Below are 23387 nucleotides of genomic sequence, written 5' to 3'. Positions count from 1 at the left end.
TAGAGAAGTTGGCACAAAAAGGCAAAACCTGTCAGCTCCAGTTAGCCATTCAAGAGTCCCGGCCAGACAGCAGGATGGGAGGAGCCTCCAAGCATCGGGGAGTGCAGAAATCCATGGCAGCCCAGTGTGCAACCGCTCCGGGAAGGACTCTGCGACCGTTTTCACATGCAACTTCCGTTTCCGATTTGCCTTTGTGCAGCTTCTACCATTTTTTCCTTGCTTCGAAATGTGTTCGGCACTGGGAGAAACCAGGGATAGCCAAGGAATGTCTTGAAAAATAATCTAAAAATATATAATATAATATATCTGGTTATTTAAATATACAAGTTTATCCTCTTTTACCAATTAAACTTATTTCTATAGGCTAAAAACAATACCAAATAAAATTTTAAAAAATTCCCAAAAACAATGATTTTCTCTGAGTGTACCGTTTAGCCCCTGGACCAGCGCCGTGGCAGAGCTGCTTGGCCTGTTAGTGACACGGCCGTTGATTGGTACAACTAGAGGCGACGGTTGCCAGATGTGGTACGGGTGTCGGTTACCATTCGGGTTACCTTCAATGGACTTCAGGGCCGGAGGAGCACAAAGCCAGTTCCTCTTGCCTTTGAATTTGCCAATGCTGTTGCTGTTGCCGGGTTAACCAGGTTGAGGTGTATACACATAGGTGTGCCCGCGCCCCTTTTGTGACTGGTGTTCTACACATGTTCCAATGCCAAATTCATGTTCACTCACTTTAAGGACGGGTCTCTACGATATTTGGCGGTGCTTCTTCTGGTTCAGAAAGTGAACGCGATTTTAAGTAGGAATTAATGGACGAGATCTGCCTGGTTGTATGGGAACTCGAATTACTTCGTTCATACAAAAATTTCAAATCATACAATCTGATCTTAATTCTAAAGGGATAACAAACTTAAGCTTACATTCTCATTTAGAAAATCTTCTATAAATGAAGATAATTTAAAAAAGTAATACCATTAAGACAATTTTAAACCTTTCTATTTATTGTTGATAATATTAACATTTTAGAAAATTTTACCAACCCTATATAAATTAATAAATTAGTAATGCATTTATCTAAATTACTATATATTATTGAGGGAATTGGTAGACAATTGCTTTGTTGTCCTTCTTATACAATTTAACAAGTAAATTCTGAAAGCTTTAAAAGATACAAATCACACGAATAGATACATTTTTTAATATTCGTACTTGTCACAAATCTTTCCTCTTCATTATTCATCGAGGCAATGCAAACCATTACCATTTTCTCCTCTCACCCGAAGTGCCTTGTTAAACTTAATTTTCTACTATTCTATTCCACAAACTCCACTTTGACCAAGAAACTTCTTACTTTGCTAATGCCAATTAGCGCTTTGGCTTAGCGTGCACTCCGGTGAGGTAGATCCACCGCCAAAAAGGGAAATTTATTCAATTATCTCTAGCCGAATGTCGGAGGAGTTGCATTGTGTCGCATCAAATAAAAGTCGCCTGCGCTTTTATACAAATTAGTTTTCCCCACAGCAGTAACGTGGCAACTACAACAGAAGTGTCAAAGTCAGACTGGGGTAAAAAAAACAACACGAAAACTTAATAAATCCCACACCGCCGGGGAGTCGACTGGTGGATGATTATAAAGCTAAAGCCAAGGAAACCCTAAAAAAATTGAAAAATTATTCAATTGTTAGACTTTACAGACTTTCAAATGCGTTGTTTTATTTTAATCTTATCTTTGAACTATAACATTTTTTTATATATTTTTACTTACAATCAAAACCAAACGACTTATACATTTCATTTAATCTGTCCCCTTACATTTCTGTAAGTACTGGCTAAGCCGTTTAAATTAAATTATTGTTAAAAAAATGTCTTAAATAATTTAAAAATCGTTTTTGTTATTCTATGTACTTTTATTTTATTATAAGAAATGTTTTCCGAAAACCCTTATATAGTATAGAGCTTATTACAGTAGATTTTACAGCGAAGATAAGCAGCCAGACAATAATAAAAGGAACAGAAATAAGCCAAAGGGGCGGAATTATTCACCTTTGCCATCCTTTCTCCCGCAATTTTTATTGTGGCTTGCTTTTATTCACAAAGTTATTTGTCTTTTTTTATTTTTTGCCAACGCCAGCCATAATAAAAATGTCAGATCGCTACAAATGCGACAGGATGTACGTTACTAATGAACTGTCACGGCGAAACAAGTGAAACGCAGAGCCATCGCGACTTCAGTTCGATTCAATCCCGAGAATTTCGAATTTCATAATGGAAACGGACATTTTCTTAGTCTCCAATGGAATCAGCAATTCTGAAGTTGGAAAATTTTTTAATTAAATATATTTGGCTGAGAGCGGCCGGCACTCCGATCAAAGCAGGAAACATAAACACAAAGCCGAAAAAAGAATCTCAGATAGGCAACTATCTTGAAAAGAAGGCCAAAAGAAATAAAAAGCCAACTGGGAACTGGAAGGAATAAAGGCTTGGACGCAAAAGTTGTGACGAGTTCGCCAAGGAAACGGAATGCCAAAGTTTTTAAACCAGCACCAACAAACTGAAACCAAGTGTACAACAGAGGCCAAGAAAATAAGTTTCTCACTAATTACCCAAAAAGACTATCATATTATTATATAAAAATATTAAAAAATTGCTTAAATATGATTTATGGTTAAAAATAATATAAGTAAGTGTGTTCTTTATAAAATATATATACAAAATATTATTAAAGTAAATTATAGTTCTTCAAGCGAAATAGTTTCTATCTTAAGTTTTTAAATAATTGTATAAAATTATTTATTGAATAAAAAAATTTTATTCCTTAAACTTTAAAATTCCTTTTGGTTTTCCGGCGGAAATAGCCCTTTATCACTTGAATTCGTATTATAAACTATATTTTCTGTATTCTGTAAAAACAAGGTCTTAGTTCTGATTACACTACTCTATCCACAGTCGTACATCTGCATTTACAGATGAAGTAGAAGTGGAAGTCGCTGGTGGATTGAGGGCCTCGCCGGATGTCGACGGGAGATTGGCGCACAAATGAGCAGTTGCACCACAGCAGCCAGAACCCAGGATCCAGCGAGGAAGTGCACAAAAACTTAACCTAATGAACATTAAGATAATGCAACAACATCAGCAGCAGCCTTGGGAGGAGGAACCAGTCCCTGGTCCGGTTGTCCACCCCCTCAGGTTCCACCTCCTCCACTACATATTTCTGCATTCGACCTCAGCCGCAAAACTTTTGCTTACAACTAGCTTCAGAAGGACAACAAACTTGGCACTGTGTCTCGTAATTTATTTTAATTTAATTTAGTTTTTATAAAGAATTTTTAAAGTACATTTTTGGGTACTGAAGATAATAAAATAGTGAAAATGGTCTCCATAATTTTTAGTATTTAAGTCAAATATTCATACCGAAATACCTTTGAATTTGTAAGTATTACAGTAATTAATAACCAAGTGGTACATATTCTATAAATCCTGCAATCTACAAATTATTAATAGTGAAGATTAAATTAGGTTTTACAAATTCCGATCCACTGTACTGCCTTGGCGAAATGCATTGGGCAAAAAGTGGAAAGGAAACTTGCGTTTGCCATTTGCCAGTTTGCATTCAGCATAAAGTTTTTAGCTTATGTTGTGATTTTTATGACCCACAAGAACGCAGGGGATCTAGGGCCCGGGAAGGGCCGAAGTGGCCAGCAAACGAAGATAAGTTTTATGTGGCGCGGAAATTAAGAACTTTGTTTATAGCTCGGGCCAATGCATGTCCGTTTGCTGATGAGGCAGCAGACCTACACATGCCGAGGACCATGAGGCGGGGGTGGACTAAGTGGATCGATCGGGCAGACAAATTACTTTCGCCCGGGTGTTAACGACCCAGGACTTCCCCGATGAGGCGCCACTTGAAATGTGTTATTAAAAGTATTAAGAATTCATTAGTTATAAAGCCCAACCACCCGAGCTTCGGGCCGTGTCAATGCCCGACGCTTAAATATGCATTAATTTTATACAGACGGCCTTAACTTTTGACAAATGGACTTTTCAGGAAGAGCCCCAACCACGCCTGGATTTTCATAAAGCCATCAACAAAGGAGCAGCATTTATTTGATTGAAACAAAGACGGCAACACGGGTAGAAGACGAATTAAAATTAATTAAATCTTACCTTAAAGTCAATAAGGTCCTTTACATTGGACTTAATTAGTCTGAGAGATTCTTGGTGTATCTTAAATATAAAATAAGTAGTAGAAACAGTAAGTAGGGTGTTATTTGTAGTGATTTTAGCACCATTTACACCTCTTCATACTAGGAATTATTTAAAAAATTATTCCACTCTCCAAAGCTTTTCTCTCGCAGAACAGAAATTGAACTATGTAACTAGCTGTCGTTTAATTAACTTACAATTGCAGCTGAGCGAACTTAAAGAAAGGCCAAGAGAAAGCAAAAGAAGCAAATGGAATCACAGAAAATGGCGAGGACAAACCACAACTAAAACCGTATAAATGTAAGGCAGCTTTCAGCAATTAATTATCCGCAAAGTTTTCAATTACAGGCCAATTACTCCCGGCCATCATCCAATTGCGAACACACGCGCTCATTCTAGAAAACAGTGGGGACCTTAATAGCTAAACACTATGCTACAAGGTAAAGGGTAGTTTAAAAATAGGTGATTTATTCCATTTGATTTTAGGGCTTTCCCGGTGATACAAAGTTATTGAACAAGATATCTAAACAATTTATTTCTTGGCTTTCGGTTAAATAGAAAAACCATTTAAATATTACGCTGCCACCCCATGTTTTTATTAGCAATAATGTATTAGAAATCATTCTTACATTTTTAAATAAAATAAATATTCTAAATCAGCTGAATTACATGAGTAAATATAGACATTTCACCTGCTACCAAAGCTGTAAAATTAATCCATAAATCCGATTTTTATATTTACTTTTTGGCCATTGCATAAAACCAATATTTAGAGTAAACTTTTCAAACTTTTCATGCGTCATTAGCTCATCAATATCGGGTTATTGCCCACAGCATTCACTGTACTGCCGCTGACATGTACAGCAGCATTAAATGACATTTTATTGAGCTGCTTCGACAGCGGTTTTTGTTCCTCTTTCCAACCCCTTCCAAACGCCTTCCCAACCCCTTCCCAATACCGTTCCAGATCCCGATGCTGTTCACACACCGCATCCGTAATCCCACCTGCCAACCCCCCAAGCCCACCCAAACTCGAGCCCCCTTCGGGCCATCAGTTTACCTTTTTGATGGAGTTGTCAACTGTCAGGCGGAACGAATCGTTGTGCCGATGACACGTTTTGCCAGCGCATCATGCAACCTTGATGAAGCCAAAATGAATGCGTCCTGCCATAACGGAAATGGAACAAAAACCCACCCAAGTGGGAGTGCCAGGAGAAATGGGAGTGGAACTGGAAGTTGGGTGTACAAATGGGTGGGCTAGGAAAATTCGCAAATGGCTGACAAATATGGTGCCGCAGCAACAATTGAAACTGTTTTTGTTCAAATTTGCAGGCAGACACTAGCACGGGGGGAAAGCGGAAGGGGGAAGCGGCGACAAGTGCGAAAGGATATTGGTTTTCGGGCAAAGCGGTTTATTGACATTTGCCATGCGTTCATAGCACTTAATTAAGGTGTAATTTTCAATATTGAACACGCGGCAGACAAAGCAAAGTTTTCGCAATGGGTTTGCAGAGCATTAAGGGGAATACAGGATGTACGACTTTTAGGAAATTGGAAAAACAAAACTAGATCAGATGGTAAGTAACCAAAATGTGGTTTCAACAAAAGGAATCAAGAATCTATTAGTTTAACTACACCCTATAAATAACTCTAGTCAACTTCAATGCTTTGCAATCATATTAACTACTGAATTATTTAAGCAGTCTAGACCTGGGTGCCTCCAATCACTAAAAGCAGTGGGCCTGAAATTTCCCATTCATAATTTTCCACTTGTCATGGCCCATACCACGAAACCGTTTAGCGCACAAAGTGGAGCAATGACTGTTCATTGTTCGACTCTGTTGAACCCGCCGGAGAAAAATGCCAAAGGACCTGTAGGATATGGCATGCTATCCATACAGAATAATGACCCAAAAAAATCGACAAATTGAATACACTTATGTCACACACACTCAGACCTATATTCAGGTCATGTAGTCGTTGTTGATGCTTATTTATTTACAACCAATTTACAAATGCTTTGAGAGGCTAAATTATTCCTAGAACAATTAAGTGAAAAACTAACTATCCGCCATCTGATTGGTTTCATGCTCGACTCTTAATGGGACGTTGCCCAGCGAAAGTTTTGGGCCCAGTACAAACTATATTCAGCGCTCTGCATTATTTATGAAACCCAAGCAAGCCAAACACATGTCAGGCAGTCGGGCCAAAAGCCACGCTAAGCCAGAGCCTGTTGCCTTTCAGTGGTTTCGCCTCATATGGGACAAATGCACTGGAAAAATATTATTTTCATTTCAGATTTATGTGTATTATGTATTGTAAATCGCCCAAACTATTTGAAATAGTATGGTATCAAATTATTTATAAGAAATATTTATATATATCCATCTAAAACCTCTCTTAAATTCGAGTAATCAAAATAACTATTAAACATTTTCTAAAACAATAAGCCAATAAGCTTAATTTTCCAAGGTGGTGATATTGGATTATTCGTAAGTAAACATAAAGACTTTATTTTCTTATTTTTGTGAATATCCATTTAAAGTACTGAATATCAGTCGAATTTATATAAAATTCAAGAGCAAAAACTATTTCCGAATACAAAACATTATAACGCAAGTAAATTTTGATTGTGTCAACATTTTTAACGAATTAAATATAGCAAATTTCTTAAAAAAAAAGATGATTTATAAGATCCTGTCTCAAAGATTTAATTGTATCTTTTTCCCAGTGAAAGAGGGAAATGGATGCGCAAACGCACTGGACGACCCGATTTAGAGTGGAGACGTGTCGGATGGAAGTCCTTTGAGTGCTGGAGCGCTGGTCTCGGCCAATAAACTTGGTTCTTGCCTCAGCACATTTTGATTTAACTAAAATTAAAATCAGCTGCCTCCCAGCCCCGCAACCCCGCAATCTGCCCGCCACATCGCACTTTCTCTCCGGTTGTCACTTAGTGCACGTCCTTGTGGACTAAGTGACCGTTTCCCACACATGCCAGTCCATATTATCCGGGCGCATTTATCTCGCATTGGCAATTGGATTTGTAATGTGACTAAAGCCAGACAAAACGACAGGATAACAAAGCAATGGCAATGGTCATTGAAAAGGACAATTGTGTGTGCGAGTCGTGCACTTCGAAGCTGACGAACTGCTGACCCGAAGATGGGGTACAGTTGTGTTTGCGGGGGCCGGGGGTCAAGTAGGTCGGGGATTACCAAAAGGTTTCAAAAATGTGCTTGCAGAAGAAATTGAACTTAGAGTGGCCTCGAACTGAATGCATTTGCAACTGGTAAATGGATTTCAAATAAGGATTAGAATGATATTTAAAGAAAACAAATATTCTGAAAGTTTATCTTTGAGGCATGTACTATAGCTTGTGTCTTAATTCTGGATGTCTTTTACTTTAGATTTCAATGTGCCAAAAAACTAGTTGTCCGTTGCGTTGAGCTGCCTTATCTGCACTTAATAGATTTCCCCTAGTTCGAGAAACAATTTATGGGCTTCCATAGCTACACACTCGCACAAGCCTTCGAGGTGTACAGCACATATCAGTTCCAAATCGAACTAGTACACATCATTACCATTACCGTTCTCAGACTGAACGCACTGACACAAGACTGACGGACAGACCCATTCGAAATCCGAAATCGCAGAGTTTAATGCGTCGATGTTGAAGGTGAGGCAGACACTTTCGTTTCCCCAGTTGGGGCAAGGACAATTGAAGAACGCACACGTGGCAAGATGAAAATGCCAACCTGGCGATTTTCAGGCCAGGTACAGATAGATTAAAAGTACAATTTGTTAACCACATTTAATTTAATTACAATATTAATATGATTTCTGTTAGACGTCATACTAAGGAATAATTGTATTCTGAGCTCCTATACTACGTTTTATCAAATCTGAAATTAATGGAATATTCCAAAGTGAATATAGAAGTCTACTAATATTTGAATACATTTCCATCTTTTCCAATATGTAATCAGTACTTATGATAATTGAAACCCCAAACTATAAAACTATATTAATGTAGATTAAACCAAGTATAAATTCTATTATCGAATACCCAAACACAAAATCTATTAAACTTGAGCACCACTAGTTACATGTGCACTCCGTATATTGTCCGACCGACTGACGGACGGTCTGCTAAACTGACGCACTGACATCGCCGAACCGCACCCAAAGTGCTTGGCCTGGCAAGTGCATAGATAACAAACGAGTGCAAGGATAACGAGGCTACACGGCAAGGACTACGTCTGCGACTACGGAACACAGCCACAACTACAACGGAGACCATGGCTACGGAAGTAGCGCGAAAAATGGCGCAACAGTAGGGCGATGGGAGACAGTGAAATATTGAAATACAATTGGTTTAGGATAAGATCACACACAGCCCCATAAGGCTCTTAAAAAGGGCGCCCAGGGATGTGGGATAAGTGGTTTTCAGTTGGCTCGCATTTCGCCTTAAGTCCAGCCAGTTGATTTAAATGGGCTACATCAAATATTGAATGGGAGATTAGTTGCTCAAAGCTTGTCATACTCCCAGGAAAATTAATGGGGTTAGTCAGCAGGATAGCAATTTCGCTGAGGAAAAGAACTTTACCTTAACTCAATAATGTAGTAATAATATTAATAATATAAATATAAATAGTAATAATATTAAACTATCTATCTATAATATTAGACTATACTATCCCAAAAATGAATTATACAAATTGAATAATTTTAGAATTGTATGAGCTTTATATTTCAAAATATAAAATATCTAATTTCAACACGCCCGTATCAAATTTTAGGACAATTTAAGAGGATTTCATTTCGGCTCCAGCACACTTTTCTTTCAGTGCAGGCTCAAGAGCACGAAAAGGGATAGTCGCAAGGTAACCCCTCGAAGTACGTTGCTCGCGACCTCGCCTCATCTGAGGTAGTTAAATTGCGCGTCAGTGTCAGCGGCAGAATTGAAATCCTTTTCCTCTGCAGGCACTCTCAGCGCCCTTTCCCTGCCCCCACCGTGATTTCCATGCCCCTCGCCCGGACTCTGCGTCAATCACGAACCGCTTTTCCCCATTGAGTGGGACACGTTTTCATGGAACTTTTCCAGCTGCGCCGAAAACTTGGCCACAAACAAGGCGACACATGACACGTACTCGACTTGACTCCGCTCGAGTCTCGACCGGACCCTTTGCCCGCCCACTCCTCCGGGCAGGGGATTAGTTCTAGTTTTTGTCAGTGTTTTAAAGTTTAAAGCTCTTTTGCGGCATATTTGCATATTAAGTGGCATGCGTTGGAAGTTCCTGGCTGCCTCCCGTCGTCAGCTCGGCCTAGGCTTATGACACAGCCATAGCCAATCTGAGCAAGGTAACCGCTTTCCGGGCCAAGTTCGGGATCTCAAAAGTCACTGCTGTCAGTGCCGGATTTTCCTTTCGAGCGGTTTCGGCTTTCCGCCTACACTGCGACGAAATCCCGCTAAGCGCCACGAGCTGATAAGCCAAATTAGCATAGATTGATGAAAACATTTTGTCGCTTGTCGAGGATTTGTTTGGCATTTACACATTTACAATACATTGCGAGGAACATGGAGGCAACTACAGTCGCTTGACTTACAATACTTATTCGGGCCCATATGACGCGGCACTAAAAGGTGAACTTAATGGATGAAGCTTAACGTGCTCAACAATCTCTACAGTGGTTATCCAATGACTGCAGGGTTTTAAATCTTACAAACATACAGATTTTAATACATTAAATCAGTCATCAGCAAAAACAAAAACAATAAAAATGTAAACAGAAGATAAAACAAATTCACACAAAAACAAAAACATTCTAGGAGTAATGATCAAAACGTAAGATAATAAAGATGAACTAATTTCTACGCTAATATTTTAGGCAATTTTACTTAAATGTTGGTTATTAGTTTTTTGATAGTAAATATCAAATCTTTTTTGTCAAACATTGAAAAAAATCGTTACATAAAGTTAAAAAATATTGATATCGCAATGGAACTGGAATCTCCCTTGCATCGTCAAGTTTTTTTCATAGCCTACTGTCATATGGGCCTAGCATTTATCACTTGTCAGCTAATACAAAACGGTTTTGATCGATGGCCTGGAATGGTTGGTGGACGACAACTAAACTCCCTGTATGTATCCCTCGAACTCGGGGCTCGCAGTCTTGATCAGATATTCCGCCGGAGTGGAGCAGCCGTTGACCACGCCCTCCACACAGGCGCGCACTGTGATCCGGTAAGTGGTCTCCGGTTCCAGCTGGTTGAAAGTGTAGGAGTGCTGATTGGCCCGCACCTCGATGCCGTCCAAGGGCTCCTCGGCGATGCACTTATCCTCCACCTGCTGCACCACGGAGGCCCTTGGGTTCTGGCACTTCGGCGGGGCATGAAGGATCTTGTACTTCTCCTGGTCCAGGTCCTGGAGGTTCCGCTGCTTCTTCTCGCTCCTCAAGCGATATCTCTCGTAGGTCAGGGCAGCTTGCTTCTCCTTGGCTATGGATTCATTCGTGGGAGCTGGAGTGGTTGGCGCCGGAGTGGGCGGCTCATCCTCCTTTTTGAGGGACAAGAGGTGCTCATAGTCCATCACTTTTTCAAATTCATTGCGACGATTTTTGTGATAGCGCCTAGGTAGACACAATAAATTGTCTTAGATATATAATTTGGATATATACTCGTAATTTATCGTAGACTTACGAGACATAAATGAGGTTGGGCAAAGCATCTTCGTAGGTGATCTGTTCCTTATTGTAGTAGTCCTCGTCATCTGGCTGAGGACCCGAATCGTAGGGCTGTGCATCTACGCACTCACAGTCCAAGTCTTTGGTATTCGAGGACTCCGAACTCAAATAGTTTTTGTCCTTTTGCTCCTTGGTGCTATTGTGCTTCTCGGAGAGCACAATATATTTCGTAATGATTCCGTTTGGACGTTTCGGTGGCCACCAGTTAACGACCTTAAAGGAATACTCAAATTAACAGAAATTATAATAGGTTTCTTAAGGGTTACGCACGATTTGGGAACTGGTTTCCGAGTTGCCAAATATCCGGGACACCGGACTTGGTCTATCAGGCAGCGTTTGAAAGTAACCGATTTTGGAGTAGGCGTCCATTTGAATGTGATATTCGGTTCTGGTGAGGGTCTTCACGAAATAGGCATACTGGGTATAGGGCTTCAGGCCGCTTATCACATGCCGTCGGCTCTTGTTGGGCGAAACATCCATCAGCCAGCTGCAAATATTAAAGGGAAGGTCTATAGATCAACCTGGGCACTGGGGGAATAGCGCACCCACTTGTCATGACCGCAACCATGGCGACCATCGTACATAGTCACGTTCTGCAGCGGGGCTTCCTTGTAGTAATACGAATATCCTATCAGCGTTTCCATGCCCTCCCAGTCCATATAGTCCAGGATAATGCGCACCGCAGTGGAGTTTAAATCCTCCACTTTCGGGGCGAGGGACCGCACTCCGTCGCCACAAATCACGCGTTCGCCGTTCGAATTGGGGGATACATCTGCCACAGATATATTCTCCCCGCTTTTCAGGGAGCTCTGCAACTGGTGGATTTTCTCATAGCACAGGCGGGGGTTCAGGTGGAAGAAGAGCATGCCGCGCTGAATGATCACCTGGTGATTGGGCGGCCAGATGTGTTCTAAATGGAAGTTGTTGACCACATAGAGGGCGTACCTAAAGGAGAAAAAATAATTTAAAATATTATAAATATTACAAATCTATTAGGATACTCACTTGTTTTCCACCAGCTTATCCCCTCTTATGGCATCCAAATTCTGAAGAAATGTGAGCGACATGAGCTGGGCAGAGTGTATAACTTTCAGATAGCCAGTGATCTCCTTAACACTAACCAAAGCATGCTCCAAAGCCTCAACTATTTTCTCTGTCATATAAAATATTTGAAAATATAACTAAAACTATACTGTATTGATAATATCGAAACGCACCCTTTATATTTGTCAGCTCAATGGTCAGCGAACCATTGATGGTCATGCAGTCCTGCAGATCCTCCAAGTCGGAAGCACTCTTGATGTGGAAGTCGCCCTTACAGTCCACCTGACAGTGGAGCAAACCCTTGGCGTCCGGCACCTCCTTCTGATTTCCGGGACATTTCTTCACACACTGACAGCCCGTTATCAGGGGAATCCTTCCCAGATCGCGACACTCCCTGACGCTGATGCACTTCCTCTTGTTTATTTCGTAGCTGCCGATGCACTGATTCACGCAGCCCGTTTTCCCCTGCAAATTGCTACACAGGGAGCAGTTTTGGGAGTAGCACCCAGTGACGCAGTTGCGGTCGCAACACTTTCCCGCCTTGTCGCAGCCGTTCTGACCACAGGCCTTGGGGCAGTCCTCGGTGCGTGGAGGTCGAAGACGCAGCTGCGGGGTGTTCACATTCCAGCACTTCTCCGAGGAGTTCTTCTCAATGTCGTACTCCGCGGTCAAACTGCCACACAATGGACACTGGCTGGGCGGCCTGTTGTGCTATGGATAAACAGATTATTCATATAATATAACATCAATATTCCTTAGGTATAAGATAAAAGTATAAACAAATATCTTTGGAACAAAATAAATTCAAAAGAACCAACCTTTAGAGAGAAGTGCTGCTGCGTAGAATTGCCCATTAGGTACACCCAGTCGACGGTCTCCACGAAGCACAGCTGGGGATTCGACTCGATGCGAATGGAGCCCTTCTGGATGCGCAGCAGCTCCACGAGACCCACCTCCCAGAGGTTCCGGTTTTCGTAGACCACCAGGCCGTACTCATCGAACAGCAGGCTGCGACCCCGGATGATCCGCAGGCGGGGGAATATCGACTGGAGGGAGATCAGCCCGGTGCAGCGGTACACCATTAGGTAGTCGCTGATCTCGGTGACATTGGTGGCCAGCGACTCGAAGCTATAGTTGCCGGCCAGGGGCGTCAGATCCACGTAGGCCAGTCGTACGTGACCCACCACGTGCGTACAGTTCTCCAGTCTCCGGAAGTCCGCAATGTGATTTATTTCCAGCGACTCGCAGGCGGTCGCCTGCTCATCGAATCTGGCGAGCACCGGCCGCACGACTCCGAGCATCAGCAAGAGCAGCGGAATCGGAGTAGAGATTGGGATTGGGATCGGGATCGGGATCGGGAGCAGATGCCCCATGCTGGCACCTGACACTTCCAATTGAGAGCACTTGACCCCGCGATAAGAGGCTCTTTCGATCAATTAGCGCGCCCGCCCGAATGTCAATGTCGTTTTCTCGCTCGATCTCGGCGATCTCTGGGGCACAATCACAAGCGCTCTGTGCACCGCGTTCAATACTTTTCCGCCTCTTAGAAAGAGTTGCTTCCGCGGCAACGATTCGATTTGTACTGATACGATACGATGCCATTCGAACGGCGTTCTCTGCCTTCGATCTTTTCAATTAGCCCCTTCTTTCGGGTCCCACTTTGTTTTGTTTTATTTTATTTTGCTCTGTTTCTTTTTTATGTGCTCGTTTTCGTTTTCTAAAAACTTCGCTTACGCCAGCGGAAAAATTCGAAACTAAAAGATCATGTAGAAAACATAGTATATAAACAATTCTATTGCACTATCAACGATCTATTGTGAGGAATTTGTACCTACTTATCATTAATATAACCATTTTCATGTATTTAAAAAGTACTTATGTAAAACTTTAAGCTTTCAAAAATATAGTCACAGCTTATTTACAAACTCTTGAATTTTATAAATAATATATATTAGCTAAAATGTTCCAAAACCTATTTCTTATATCATATTACATTTTTTGCTCTGGTGTATGAGAACGGCGTGAGAATGGAGAGCAAGGCGGTGGCTGTGCTGAGAGAAGACGGATGGTTTTGGGGGGAGAAAACTCGCAGTATTTACGTTAATAAAAATAAACATTTATGGACATCCTAAAATATTGTACATGCCGCTCTGCCGGATTGTTTTAATTGCCCGTTTTCGGAGAATTGGAAGCCACTGGCCCTAACTTAAGAATGCAAATTAAAAATAAATTATTATCAGCTAAATTTCAATGGAATGGCAATATGAATTCATGAGATTTTGGTACCAGATATGCCTAAAAAATTCTGAAAAATAAACCCCCTCGGAAATTCCTTGTACGCCACTGCCTCACCTGGTTGGGGCGATCATTTCACGCATCTGCTACCTTTCACGTTTTTCTTATTGCCGCTTCCTTTTTGCCGGCAGCCCAAAAACACTTGTTACTTCTGCATCCGCCGCTGCCCCCCCGTGGCACGCCCCCCGCGTGACCTTGCAACAGTCTGCAAACCAGTTCAGACTTACCCCTGCCCCTCGGTGTTCTTACCCTTTTTGCCCCAGAGAGCATGCTTTGTTTTTGCCTTTGTGCAGAAATTAAATTGCACCGCCGAACAATTCAATTAGAGCCAAGGCAAAAAGCGAGCAAAAAATGGGGAAACCAAAGCTGAATCCAATTGGAGGAGTAGTGAGCAGTGAACATCGCGCAATTGGCAGTTCATTAAAGTGCAAGTAAGGCTTACGAAGCGCAATTGGCAGCGGGGAATTTCTAAATTTAGCCAGATGCAAATTGAATAAGGACACCAGGGTTTGAACAACTCACGAGTACAAATAAACCAATAAGGGCGCTCATACAGTTCATATTTGTATTAGCAATCTAGGCAATATAATTATTTTTAAATTGTAAAGAGCAGGCTACAGCAAACGCTCTGGCAATATTCAGCATTATTCGTAAATATATGATTCCAATAACTGTGGTTTTACCATCTACTGAAAATAAATGTATACTACGAAGGTGGATAATATCCTGATAGTTATTAAATAAATTAATAAATTATTATCTTCAAACCCACAAATGTAATATAGTTTTACAGTAAATATTATTATTTGAATATTTGTATCTTATGGTATTAACCAAACACTGTTAATTAATAAATACATGTTAATTTCCCATCTTATCTTTTGGGAGACGGCCAGCATAGAAATGCAGTTAAGGAATGTACATTTACTAGGGCCATGATGCAATATACTTTTTGTAGAGCATATTTATATATTTTTTTCAATTCCTTAGAACAAAAATCAAAAACTGCATCAATTTTAACGAGCGGCAAATGCACAAATTCACACAAAAACACCAGCTGAATCAAAAAAATCGCGGCGAACGTGTGAAAAAACCACATAGGCATAACTATCAATGATTTTTCCGTCAGCCGATGTTCTCTTTTTTGTTTTTGCTCCCCGGCTGTGAATCAATTTTCGCAGTAATTTGTAGAGCCTGCGCTGATGTGTAACGCGCGGAATTTAATGCAGCATCCTTTCCGGCGGCACGTCAAACTATGGGCACCCACACCGACGCACACTCCGGCTCACAAAGAACGGAAAAACCCACACAACCAGAGGCGCCAATTATTGAATATGCCCGGAGCACAGAGGCGGTGGTTGGAGGGGGACACTGGGGTTCTGGGAAAACCATCAGCGCTGGTAAGGCAGCTATACACTTTTTTAGAATAGACATTTCCTTTACATTTCTGATTTGCCTGTTGTATTTGCTAAAGATATGAACCTTAAATTTAGTCATTATTAAACAAAAAATAATTTATTTGTTAACAATTTTTTAAAATATTAAAATCGTATATATTGTGCCCTTTCTAGAGATATGAAATGTATACTTAGTCATTAATTAAAATGAAATAAATTCATTCTTTTTAAATTTATACACTGATTTTATTAGTTATATATCACGTGTTTTGAAAGTATATTGTGATACAACTTTGTGTAGACTTTAAAGTTAGTTTTTTTTATTTGTACTGATCAAAACCGTATTATTCCAATAACATTCTAATGAATAAAAATGAAATTAATACAATTTTGAACATATTTTTTCATTTTCAACAAGTACTTTGTAAACAGAGAAATCCTAAATAGCTTTGAATTTTACTTGCCAATTAAACTTAACACTTATTAACTTTTTAATTACCCCTTTAATGGAGTGTTCAGATGCCTTTCCAGCCAAGTGTTGGCACCACTGATCCGCTTAATTCGCACGGGAGTCGGAAGACGGCGATGAGGAGGCGCAGGCCTCCAGTCACCGGAGTATCGGAGGCGGCAAACACGTAACGCCATTTTGCGGCGCGTGATGGGAATCGCTAGCGAGGACGTGTGCATATGCCTACACAGGAGCAGGAAAAGCGGGAAAATCGGGAAACCCGCGGCGAGAAGGGACGGGGGACATAAGTCGGCCTGTGAGTCGGCGGTCCACGCACGTCCTTGCATTTAAGTGCCAAATTAGGAGGAGGCCTTGGCCAGCGAGTCCTTGCACATGGCTGCTGGTCATAAATCAAACGGTCGATGCAATTTATGGCCCTGCCAATTCAATGAGCCGCCGCCGCTGCTGCTGCTGCCGTCTCATCATGACCCATTACTATTATTATTGCTGTTATTACGGATCCCGGCTGGAGTCCCAGAATTAATTAAGTTTGCTGAAAAATGCAATCCGGCAAATAGACAATGGCAGCAGCTGGTCCTTCAGCCTTTCTTGTGTTCCCTGGGGTCCTTGGGATCCCTGCGTCCAGTTGGAGTAGTTGCCTCCTGATTGATGTGGCACCTCGCAGCAGCTGGCAGGATATCCAAGCCGGCTGACTGATGCAATTTGACACATGACACAGCAAGCTGCATGGTAAGTTGGCCAGTACTGAAAGCCAACAAGTTGCTGAAGTCTTCTCAAAGAAGAAAACTCGTTTGGGTAAAAATAATATTATTTAATCCGCAGGAAAAATATATACAAATGTGCTGAAAATATAAAAAGTGAATTTAAGTTTCCTATTTAATTTAAATCCCTTCACCACACTTAATAAAAATGCAATGCTCTTCATTTGCAAGTGCATTTTGTAAGCCACACTTCAACTTTATTCACTAGAATCGCCAGGTCACAAACCTCGTTCAACCTAATTCCTTTTAAGTAGAGCTTAATTAAAATGTTTAAGATGTGCCTAAAAAATGAGACTACCATGACATGCTTAAAGCACTCGAAATAAGAAGTTGTCAAACAAATAATTGCCCAAAAATAACATTTGTTTATAGTTGTAGAGAGATTTAAGTCAATGGTTAACACTTCCCTCCCACCAGTTCTCCCTTTCTTGGCAAAACTTTAACCATTGAAGAGGAATCGAAGAGATGATGAAATAAAGCGAATCTTAAAGACTACCTAATTGGCCAAACTTGTGAAAGTTTAGTTTGCATCTGAGCCTGGCAGATATTTTATTGCATCTAGAAGTTTACCTTGGCAGGACAACATAATGAAAAGTTTTTTCAAAGTTCTCAGCCTTTAGTCAAAGTTGTAGATCATTAAAATAAGGCAGTTATATTTTATTCGTTTTATTATGCCCACTCAGAGTCATTGCCATGTGAATTGAATTTGAACCTCGCCTTTCCACATAAACGTCACTCTTAATCAAAACCCTCCATTGTTAACCATTGCCGTTTGCAAGGCATCTGCTGGCAAGCATTTCATACTTTACGGCACACCTCGGAAAGCCAAAAGGTTGGCTGGCAGAAAGTCAGGGCGGAAAGTGCCCTTAGTTCCAAGGATGTGGGCAACCTTTATGCCACTTGCATTACGCATACGCCCTGTCGTCGCCCAGATCTTCAAGTTTATGCTAAAAGTCGCACACAGACGCAGCCAGACATTTGCCCTCCTGCATTCTCCATTTTTATTTCAATATCCACATAGCCCCTGACCCCAGCCCCTTGCCGGCTCCGCTTTATGCGTTCCTTTCATGCAATGCAAATCGCTGGAAAAATAGTTTATTTTTTACACATTTTTATGTGGAACTTTCTCCTGCCATTTTCCCTTTGTTGCTTAAGCATGTAATTTATGTATTCCTGAATGCGGGTGTGTGAGTGCGAGCGTGTGTGCTAGTGCCACAACAATTTGCATATGTGGGCCACACTCAGGTGGCAGCCTTTTTCTTTCTATTAGCCACGCATAAAGCTTAATTTATTGGCGCCTGCAGCCTGGAATTTCCCCGTTTTCTCCCGTTTTGGCCAGGAAGTTGCAATCATTTCTTTTTTATACCCTTGGTCACCCACAAAAATTTGGCTATCAAAGAAAATTAATAATGCACAAAGGGTTGAAGGGAAGGTGGCATTTCTGGAATTTACACTTTTGCATGCGTTAAGGAATGAGTGCAAAATATTTTAAAAGATTTAATCAGGCAGAGAATTCTGGAAAAAAGGAAGCCGGGGCAGATCCAAGACTCAAGTATTTAATGTTTATATATAAATACATTTAAGGAGTCTGGAATATGGATTTATGGTTTATTACAACACCATAATAAAACAGTTGCTTCCCTATGACTACTTTTTTTCTTTGCACACGACGGATATATTTTACCAGTGTATTTCCCACGCCCTCGACTTGCAATCGCCATTAAAGGCTTTATTAAATTTTCAGCTCGACTGCGACTTGTGGTGTGTTGATGGCCAAATTAATTGCATATCTGATGGGCCCCAAATCCGATCTTGGCGATGGCTGATTGCTGAGACGCGTCTGGCTCGCTCATTTAGCATTTGCCAAGGGCTTTGTTGTCGATTTGAAGCGGCATTGAAGGGCGGCCAAGGGAGGCTGCTAATGCGCCCGAGTGCTAACTGCTTGGAAACGGATTGTCGGATTGCTGGATTGTTGAATTGTCGGACTATGGGGTGCTTTGATTGCAGGATTGCCTGAAAGCGATAGCGATAGCGAAGGCACGGTTCAATTCAGCTGCATGTTCAGTTGAATGAAGGATTGAATATGAAGGTTGGAAATGAATCTGACGAAAAGTTCATAATTATGGAGAGCAAGCCAGCAAAGAGATTAAAAACAGATGGAATAAAATGTAAAAGTACAATATTAATCTACCTTTACGATGTATGAGCAGATTAAATATTCCCATTCATATCCATAAGCCAAAGTACTTTGACTTACTAATAAAATAACAAAAATAAATGACTTAAGATAGGGAGTACTTAGTTGCTTACTTTGAAAAATACATTTATTTTGATATATTCAATGCAAATCCAATGCTTGGTATTAATTGGTTATCGCATTCTAATCAAAATATTTAAAGTTTTTTCTCATCCAACTGCCTCGGAATAGTTCTATTTTCCTCGAGATACTTTTGAATCATATCTTTCTTGACCATCACATCCCTTTCTTTGTATAGCTTGTCGACGAATTCCATTTCTTTAAGCGGCATAAGCCTCGTCCCTCGAATATCCCAAGCACAAGGAAATCGTGACGAGTAGGGTAATGCACCTGATGTTTATAGATTTTCACGCAGTGAAGGAGACGTTTCCGACCCCATAAAGTATATATATTCTCGCTCCCATAGGAACTATCGGGGAAAAAACTTTAAAAAAATTTATATATCTTTGGTGCCTTTTAACATATACCTTTCTAAGCTTAGATATAACATTTTTAATTTAGTTTTGAATTTCGAATTAAAGTTTATCAAAATCGGACGACTATATCATATGGCTCCCATAGGAACGATCGGAAAATTAATGGTAAAGTAATATGAAAAAATTATATCTTTGGTGTTTTTTAACTTATAACCTCCTACGCTTGGAAATAACAATTTTTATTTTTTTTATTCATATAGCTGTCATAGGAACGATCGTTAAATTAGTCCGAAAGCATTAAATAAAAGTTATATCTTTGGTGTTTTTTAACATATAATTTTATAAGCTTGAAAGTAACATTTATTAATTAGTTCTGATTTTCGAATAAATTTTTATTATAATCAGACGTCTATATCAAATATATCATAAAGATTTATATTTTTAAAATTTTCGAATTCAATTTAATAAAATTATTGATTTTTTTTACAACTGCAAGGGTATGCAAACATCGGCTTGCCGAAGTTAACTTCCCTTCTTGTTATATATATAATATAAAAAAAAAATTATTTGGATATAAATAGGAACGAATATATAAAGATTAATACATTAATACACAAATTTCCGCTTCCATTTGTAACTTTGTTGAACTCGATTTGTTTACTTGTGATATTTATAATACGTTTGAATTATATAGCTGTAAAATAAAATATTTTTTCAACTAAAATTATTTAAAAATTAACTTTTAGTTCGATAATAATAATTCTTTATATTAAAGTTCGTTTTACGATTTACTTTTGCTTTGGAATTCTAGACATGGTGTTACCTACGAATGTAAAACTAAAACACTTATTCTGAAAAAGTCTCATTCTTTTTCAAAATCAAAGTAAGCTTAACAATCTTTAAATCTTAGTTCCTTCAGTTCCCTTTGTAGTGGCTTAAACTCCCACAACGCGGCGGTGGCCTCATTTATTAACCGCATTTCTTCACTGAGTTCAGTACTTTGGCTACCGGAAAAGCCTAAGCTAAGCCAGAAGTCATGGAACAACTGCTTCCATCGCGCGGCTCGTAAACAAATGCGCCCCTCAAATTTGTAAAGATTAGCAGACAATTCGCACACTGTAAACACGGGCAGCATCTAACCTGCCATCTACCATCCACCGATTCCCATCCAAACACTGAAAAAAATAAATACAATACTTTAGACTACCATTTTCCAGCTTTTGCTGGAGCTCTGAAGATTAAATTCATTTAAATTATAGCCTTTCAGTTAAAAGTTATAATAAAAAACTCATTAAAATCATATAATATAATATAAGTGTACCCTTTTTCCGCGTGCATAGATTGAATTTAAGAAATGAGGAGGGGGAGAAAGTTGAGCCCGGAACAGGGACAGGCTCTGGGTCCCAGGTAACCACCTCGTCTAATCTAATAGCTGCCGGCTGACAAACATTGACATTTTCTGTTATGTAATCAGACGCCCAAAGGTATGCCCAAAATACAAAGAACACGTGCCCAACACGCTCGCCACTCGCCAAAAGCCGAAAGTAAGGCGAAAAGCGGAGGAAACGCAATAAATTGTCGCATAAAAATTGATGTTTTATTTTCAGCTGGCACTTGCTTTTCCCCCGCTTTCCCGGAATTTTCCCATTTCGGGTTCTGTTGTTTTTCGCTCCACCTTTTGCTATGCAAAACGTGCATGGAAATCGCAAAATTCTTTTTGGTTTTCTCGGTTGGCCCAAACACAAACAAAAGAAGCCGAGCAGAAAGTTGCTCTCGGGTGGTGCAAAATTCTTGGGGCCTGAGGATCAGCGGGGACATTTTTAAACAGGCGAATTTCGCCTGCCCTAGATTCTTATCTAACCACAAAAGTTGAGGAACTGACACTAGATTACAAATGGATTTATATTCAAAGGTTTTTGGGGCACTTAATAACTTTTGGGTTCAGCATATAGTCTTAAATGTTCATTTCTTGTTTGGTTTTCTTCAGATAAATGTACAATTTTTATAATTCCTTTTGTATTTTTAGAGTCATAATATATTCAACTAATTATCAATGTAGTAAAGCATAATTATAACTGTTAATTTATATATTAAATCGTAGAGGGCTCTGATGGCTATACTAAAAAGGGACCATTGCCATGTTTCGAAGATTAGAAAAACGTTGGCATAAATGTATTTTTTAGGGAAGGCATTGTTTTTAAGGGAGTGAAATTGACTTCTTTTAGCCTTTGCTAACTAAATATTCTAATATTTCTAGTATTTCATAGCCATTGCATTAGCTCCCTTAATGTTGGTATATACAGCAACCTTAAAGTTAGCCGCTTTGGAACATTTCTTACTCTAATTCACCATATTTAACCCGAGAACTTTCCCCGTAGGTTCATATTTTACACAAGACATGGGCGTGTCGTTCGTAAATGTAGTCAAAGCTGACACCGTCATGATTATTTGATGTCAGGCCGGGGTTATTTATAGGCAGCTGACATGACTATCGCCGGCGCAAAGCGTCTCCCTACAGCACATATACGTACAGTGGGAGTCCCCGAAAATAGACTGAAAACAGTTTATTTAAGCTAGGGGGTGTGGGTGAGAAGGAGGCGTAAATTAATATTTGCCACGTGTAGTGCTGGGGATGTGTTGAGCGCTAACCGCAGGGCAGCCGCACGTGAAAAATGTCGAATAATCCATTAGGGACAACACGAGTGCCTCTTATCGTCAGACAGCCCACGAAGCGCGCACTCCTCTCGAAGGTGTTGCCGTCTTGGAGAACTTCCCGTCCTCCAGTGACTGCACTTGACAGGGCCGGACAGTCCGCCCTTTGTGCCGGGATCCCTACTATAAATTTACCCGGGATGTCAGTCAAATGCTGTTCACTTTCCTTCCACACCTGCTCCATAATCCTTGGGCCATCTCGGGCGGCAGACGTGGGCTTACGGCCTTGAAAGAGGTTCGAGATGCCCGGGGTTAGTCCTAATTGGTTTCCCGGGAAACCAAAGAAACCTAATGAATTATCCTTATCGCCTTCTTGGAATGTTTTTTGTAGAGTCCTGTAGGAGGGTCTTGTAGAAGGAAGGAAGGTATTGAAATAATGAAAAGTCTTGCCAGAATAGGGCTTTATTTTTAAATGAATTATAAAGTAAATGTCTTATATAGAAAGGAAAAACTTTAAGGTTTTTTTAAATTGTATATAAATTATATTTAATATTTGCTAGCGCAATTCACATTTAAAAATAATTTCTTGTTACTAAATAGTTATTTTATTACTCCCACATAAGTTAATCCAATTTATATCTACCCCCATCAAAATTATTTAGCTAAAAACCAACAGAGTAGTTGATAACCCGACCTTTACATTCCAGCTCACCCAACTCAAATAATATGGCCGACTTCAGGCCATCTTGGCTTACAAGGCACGGCAGGAAATTCGGAGACCTACACACATATTGGGGAACACGGGTTGGGGCTGGTGAAAAGCCAGGATGAGAGTGAGATGTGGAAGAAGGTAACGCGATAGCGGAGCGGAAATTTGAGCAATGCAGCTAAATTGCGTTTAACCAAGCAAGCGAGCCAACTCGAACCAAAGGCATTCAAAAACCCAAAGCCCCATTCCACTTTCAGCCGGAACCGGAGAGCTCAAGACCCGGATGGCTAAGAGTCCCGAGGGCCAAGGACCGAGGACCACCTTCCTTCGCCAAGACAAACTGCGCGTTGAAAACATAAATTCTTGATTGCAATAGACGTCGACAATGTTGTCACCGCCGCCAGACTCGCAGGCATCATCATCATTTTGATGTCGTCTCC

General features: G+C 40.3%; 2 protein-coding genes across 2 annotated transcripts; one reads left to right on the top strand and one right to left on the bottom strand.

The window, feature by feature from the left end:
- Positions 1-9717: 9717 nt before the first annotated feature.
- On the bottom strand, positions 9718-13598 carry LOC108032116 (insulin-like growth factor 1 receptor). Its single transcript, XM_017105948.3, has 7 exons — positions 12810-13598; positions 12165-12702; positions 11953-12100; positions 11497-11892; positions 11218-11434; positions 10904-11160; positions 9718-10833 (listed from the first exon to the last, which is right to left on the bottom strand). The coding sequence occupies exons 1-7, from the start codon at positions 13362-13364 to the stop codon at positions 10335-10337; spliced, it is 2610 nt and encodes an 869-aa protein (XP_016961437.1). The 5' UTR covers positions 13365-13598; the 3' UTR covers positions 9718-10334.
- A 1863-nt stretch (positions 13599-15461) lies between these two features.
- On the top strand, positions 15462-16933 carry LOC127011552 (uncharacterized). Its single transcript, XM_050888839.1, has 2 exons — positions 15462-15686; positions 16203-16933. Exons 1-2 carry the CDS (start codon positions 15489-15491, stop codon positions 16320-16322), a joined length of 318 nt encoding a protein of 105 aa, XP_050744796.1. The 5' UTR covers positions 15462-15488; the 3' UTR covers positions 16323-16933.
- Positions 16934-23387: the final 6454 nt, after the last annotated feature.

The sequence above is a fragment of the Drosophila biarmipes genome, chromosome 3R (assembly GCF_025231255.1).
Source record: "Drosophila biarmipes strain raj3 chromosome 3R, RU_DBia_V1.1, whole genome shotgun sequence".
Lineage (NCBI taxonomy): Eukaryota > Metazoa > Arthropoda > Insecta > Diptera > Drosophilidae > Drosophila > Drosophila biarmipes.
This window is presented reverse-complemented; position numbering and strand designations above follow the sequence as displayed.